General features: G+C 36.2%; 1 protein-coding gene across 1 annotated transcript in view; it reads left to right on the plus strand.

Moving 5' to 3' along the window:
• The first annotated feature begins 328 nt into the window (after positions 1 to 328).
• VWA8 (von Willebrand factor A domain containing 8) overlaps positions 329 to 6,183 on the plus strand; it is a 178,274-nt gene continuing 172,419 nt past the window's right edge. The window contains exon 1 of the mRNA XM_009645253.2: positions 329 to 398. Coding sequence (XP_009643548.2) covers position 398 — 1 coding nt within the window. The 5' untranslated portion in view covers positions 329 to 397. The remainder of the gene's footprint in view (positions 399 to 6,183) is intronic.

Genomic DNA, 6,183 nt, shown 5'->3' on the forward strand with positions numbered 1-6,183 from the left:
ATCAATGATGGTAGCTCGAATGGGGTTGTACAGTGAGCTTGAATTACATAGCTCCCAACAAAATAAGTTATGGTTATAACAACAGCAACAAAACAAAAAGTCAAAGAATATTAATTAAATGTAAATTGTCCTGTTACCCAATTTATTAAAAAGCAGCAGAGCCTAATTAGTAAACTAGTAGTTCTCAAACACATTAGAAGCTGCATTGTGAACACACAGTCAGTCTTACCACAGCAGGCCTATGATTTAAACTTTGATATAAGGACATTAAACACTTTAAAAGTATCTGGGAACTAAAAGACATCTTTTCTCTTTTTTAGGTGGTATTGTCACTATTGGAGATGTGTCTTTCAAACTCAAAACACCGAAGAACCCAGAACTTGTTCCACAGAACTACAGTAAGAATCTGCTTTCCTTTTGAATGAGATTCAAGGCTTTATTCCAGAAACTTTTACTCAAATCACCCCACTGACTTTAGTGAAATTATCTAAGAAATATGTTTTGGAAAAGCATGCAATTTGGGGAAGGCTATCTTTGCTGAGTTCTTTACTGCCTCTCTGGTCATATAGGTTATATATAACCAGTTCAGCTGGTTATATAGGAATCTCTTAACTTTGAATGTAACTTGTCCCGTTGTTCAGTGGGACAGTAAAAGGATTGTTTGTGTATGTTTAAATATTTGTTCAAAAAGGGTCTCATCAAGCAATTACTTATAGAAATAATACAGTAATGTCAAATTGTTTGGTCATAAAACTGTGGCAGTTTAAAATTATCATTCAATTACAGTGTAATTATATGTCCTAGGAGTTTTCTGCTGTATGGCAGATGTATGGTGTTTTTCTACTGTGATATTTAGTATTCCCAGATTGTCATGTTATTGTTGTCAGCAAACATGCAAATCTTTGTAATCCATCAAGTTAATGAGAAGTCAATTGCATAGTGATAAAAAATGCTATCAAGTACTTACAAAAGACACAGCCAATTATGTATATTAACAATGCTTCCAATTAATTCACATTATGTTTTGATACCTTATTAAAAATGCCACGGATTTGCAGCCATCTGTATTTCCTGTTTGTTGAGAATACATGCTTCTTGAGCTTTTCCTTTTACACCATGCATCAGCAAGTGAATCATGTTTTCGTTGTGGCATTTCCTAGGACAGTACAGGCCAACTCTTTCCTGAGGATCTAAAACGATAAGTTGCCATTTGTTCAGCACTTTCATGTGTAGGCTGCTTGATGTCTGAAATTTAAATTAAAAAAAAACCCAAACCAACAACTGATTTTTTCCACCCAGATAAATTTTCAGACCCAAACCAAAGCACGTGTGGTATTCTGAAGGGGTATGTAAATTTTATACTACCCATAGACAGGGTCAAGCATTGAGAACTCCCAGTGACTGCCACTGCTGGGCATGCAAGGTTTTACAGCTGGAAACAGAGTGTAGTCATTCCCTTCAGGTGAATTTGCTTTCCAACATGTGTAAATTAATTCCATGACATTTTGAAGCAGATACCAAGAAAACTGCTGGGGCGCTGGAGTTTTTTGTTTTTGTTTATTCTTTTAAGAAGGATGGCATTGATAATATCAACAGTAGACTTGCCACTGCACAGCTGGCAGGGTGGCAGGTAACTGCTGGGAGAGAGATACTGAGGACAAGAGAGATGTTACAGGTGTACAGGGAATGCTACTGGTACAGTATCAGAAAAGGCAGGAGCTGCTGCGTGAAGGTTTATATTATTGTGTTCCTAGGCAATAGTACTTCAGTTCATCAGACAGGCTTTAGGTGACCCTGCTTGAGCTTGAGGGTTGGACAAGATGACATCCAGAGGTCCCTTCCAGCCTCAGCTGTTCTGTGTTTCTGTGATCCCTGATTTTGTAGTAACTGTGGGATAGTAGACCTGTGTTACTATTGACATGTCTAGATGGCTGTTTCTTAACTCTATTCTGACATGCAATGTTTCTTCTGAAACGTTTGTCCTTCGAGAGGTGTAGCAGGAATATAGAATCATAGAATAGTTTGGGTTGGAAGGGACATTTAAAGTCATCTAATCCAAACCCCCCTGCAATGAGGAGGCACATCTTCAACTAGATCAGGTTGCTTCAAGAGCAATATAAAGAGGAAGATTTTGTTTGCTTTCAGGCTTTGACTAGTGTGAAGTCTGCCAGTAGTCTGTTAGGCCAGATCGCTGATCTGCCCCTGGATTGTGGGTTTCTTAGTTCCCATACCCCAGTAGGCATCATGCTGTGATGCTCTCCTACCAGGTGATCTAAGGTACAAAAGATATCCAAAGCCATGTGTCAGCCTTTGCTGTTACATGGTAGCCCATGAGGAAAGGATTTCTGGTTTAGACTGTAATGACACTTCCCATACCTCGTGAGTTCCCTGGGAATGTGGCCAAACACTTGAGAAATGCTTCTCTGTGTTATTACTTTTTATAGCTTTTTAAATGATAGATTTTTGCTTTTCATAATTTATTTTGTAGGCCTATTTTCCATCTTGATCATGAAGTAAGGATATCAGTTGTCTATGCCCAAGGACTGATGTGATCCGTTTCACATATTTACATTTCTTGTAATTTTGTTTTGCTTTTTGGTTTTCTGTGCTATATCAAATGTGTTATTTTTAACCATGCCTCCCTGCTTTCTACTCTTCCACACCATGCCAGTCGCTATAACATTGTTTTGGTCAATCTGCACTTTTCAGCGAGATAAACATTAGCTCTAAGTTGCTACAACCGTATCTCTTTCACTTCTTTGATCTGGGAAGGTAAGAGAATTGTGGAAACATTTGGCAGAATCAAAGAATCAGACATTTTTCTAGTTAACAATCATAAGAAGGAAAAAGCAGTTAAAAACTAACCTGATAGCAAAAAAGTTGTTAAACATGGAACCATACAGAATGATGGGATCTTAGCTAAAATATGATACTACAACAAAAAGTAACATTTATTAGCACACATTAAGTGTATTACTGGTTGTTTCTTTTTTTTTTTAAATAATCATGACTGAAAGCAGCCCATGTCAAATTTGGGATACTGTTGTTCATCAATATTCATGTATTTACAGTAGGATTACTTAAGGTACAAAATTTTGCTTATAAACCTAAATAAAATTAAGTAAGGTAGAATGCTCTTATTTAATAGCAAAAAATCGATTTGAAATGCTTGAGTACTTTTAATATACTTTAATAATACTTGAGTGTTTTTAAATTTAGGATTTTTTTTTTTATCCCTTAGTGTTTACATTCTATGATTATGTTACTATGGAGAACAAGGTTATATTCCTTTAGTGAAATTAGGTAGATTGTATTGACTTCATGTCAATTATCTCCTCTTTGTGAGGCATTTAGAGAGTCTCTGTGTTACTTAACATGCTTTTTTTCTTGTTTGAAGAGTAGTTTTTGTTTTGCTGTGTGAATGACTGCTGTAGATACAAGATGTGTTGGTGTAAAATGGATGAACGTAATTGCATATTTATAATAATGTATAAACTGAAATGTTACATATTTTGAAATTTTATTATAGTAACTAATATTACATTCAAATGACCAAGATACTTAACTGATTTCTTTTAAACTAAGACTAGAAAGAATTTGGTCATCCACTTAAGCGGGAAATATCTCTGAAAAGGTCTCAGACATTGTAATGTTTGCAGTGGAGTAAGAACTAAGAGGAGGGAGTTGAAGCAGTTACAGTTAATTTACTAGTACTGCATATGATACTGTTCTCTAGCTCATCATTTGTGTAGAACAGAATGTTTCTGCTTTTGTTATTCTGCTGATAAAAGCCATGTTAAAATGCAGTGATGCTGAAAGTGCATATTTATAATTTACAGCAAATGTTAGGGATGTTATAACTTATTCTGAACTCAGCATTATTACTATAATCTTAAAAATAGCCTTAAAAGTCAGAAAAAAATTGTAACACAGTAAGGAATGTAAAAGTATTATGTACCTACAAAACTTTACATCTGTCTTTTTGTCACATAACTGATACCAAAATATTTCATTCTTTGTGTTACCAAATTAAACTGATTTTTAATTCCTTTATTGAATCTTGTTACATTTTTCAGAAATGGATAGGATAGGTGTTGCTGGTTACCTTATGTTTTCATGACTTTGCTTTTCAGGTTTTATGCTAGGTACCTAGCAAGATCTGTATGAAGTACTGCATTTTGTGTGTTAATGTAAAATTTTAATTTGTTTTACTGTTGTTGGCAAATGGCTTTTTATTGGAAGACGATAATTAAAGGTACATAAAATCTTAATTGTTCTTATTTTTCTTTTTATAAGTGACAAGTAAAAATGAGTGATACACAAGGGAATTTTGTTAATGGGATTTCTGTCATAACTGTGTTTGACACGTTTTAGAAAGAGGGCGCTTATTTTTGCACTGCTTGTTCTTTTGTCAGTAAAAATGAAACCTACGTTTTTAAAATCTCACCGTGCCTGAAAAGCACAATTGTTTCTTTAATTATACTTTGGAGAAACTTTGTATGGCTTTCCATGATAGTTTAGATCTAAAATTGAATTGTGAGAACACGCATTAATTTTTTTTTTTATGTTGAGTTCCTATCAGTGCACTGCTTTCATTAATGGTTTCTGGAAATTTTATGAAAATGACAGTATACCTGATATTTCATGTATTATTAATCTAGACAAAACACTTCCTAACATAGCTCTTCCAGGGCACTTTGGTCAATGACAGAAAAGCCTTGTTAAGGTAGGAAAAAGGACACTCTCTTGCAACACCATGTCAGCTCTGCTGCTCTCTGAAGGTGCAAGTGTGTTTGGGAATTTGGCTGTAGTCGTGTTACATGCAACTGCATTGAATTACGGAAGATTAATTTCAAACTGTGTGTGGTTTTATGCCAGGTGTCCTGAGTCTGAGGACCCTTCCCAGTGTGTCATCAAAAGTGACATGCAGGTGTACAAGGGGTTAAGCGATAAATCCTGTTAGTTTTGTCTGTTAAGTTATATGGAAGATTAATTATGGTGAGGAATTTAAACATAAAGTTTGTGCGTATAATAATGAAATACAAAAAAAAGTAACACTAAATGGATTTCTGTGCTTCAAAGGGAATTGTTTTAATGTTGAGGAAATTTGGGTTATTTCTCTCTAGTAGGCTCAGTGGTACCAGCAGTTCCTGTTATTTATTCTTCACCTGAAAGTTCAGTATTGACTTAACAGTAAGATGCCTCTGTGTCCTTCTCCCAGAACGGTATGCACCCTGTGCTGAAGCAGGGACACACGTGTGTGTTCAGTTATTGCTCAAAGTAGGTTCAGATTTGCTTTGGAATGTGTGTGTGTTCTTCTTTCTGTTAACTTTAAATCTGAGTGTCAGAGTGCAACACATTACAGAGACAGGTTGTATTGCAGGCTGACTGTAATTTTGTGCCAACGAAGACTTTTGTCATTACACTTCTTTCCTAACCGAAGGAAAGATGCCTGTTGCCAGAGATGGTGATTATTTCAGCAGTTTGAGTTTTCATGTAGGTTTGCAACTGATCTGCTGCTTGGCTGTTACCAGACTCTGAAATAGTGGGGTTTTTTGTCAGCAGAGCTCTGACCATTTTACACCGTTATCCCCATTTTGCCTAGACCGAGAGTGAGGCACAGGGAGACATGGGGACATGGAAACCTTCAGAGAAGGTCCGGGTGGAGCTCAGGGAGTTCTCTGCACCTTTCCTTCTGCCTCAAAGCAGGATCAGCTGAATCTGAACCAGTCCTGAGAGATGTTTGTCCTTGTTCTTAAAATGTGCTAGTGAGGTAGATTCCAGAACCTCTCTGCACACTTTGCTCCAGTAATTAACAATTATTTTGTGGGGGGGAAAAAAAAAAGCTTTTTCTGATGCCTCATTTAGATATTTTTGGACATACTTTTAGTTCCCTAGGGCTTGTTCTATCCTGCATAACGATGATGTACAGATTACTTTTTTCTTCACTGTGATTCTGTCTTGCATATTGGAAAACAGTTATTACGATTTTCGGTCATTTCTTATCTAGACTGAATTCCAATTTCTTTTCCATGTCTTTCAGACTTTTCGTAATTCATCCTCTTTTCTAGAATGTCTCAAACTTACCTGTGCTGGACCGAGCTGTTGTGCTCCAAAGCAGCCACAGTATGTCCCTCCAGTTGGAGTCTGAGCTACAGAAAACTGCTCTGGCTATGTATTTCC

Source organism: Egretta garzetta, unplaced genomic scaffold (genome assembly GCF_000687185.1).
Source record: "Egretta garzetta isolate BGI_Z169 unplaced genomic scaffold, ASM68718v1 scaffold351, whole genome shotgun sequence".
In the NCBI taxonomy this organism is placed as follows: Eukaryota; Metazoa; Chordata; class Aves; order Pelecaniformes; family Ardeidae; genus Egretta; species Egretta garzetta.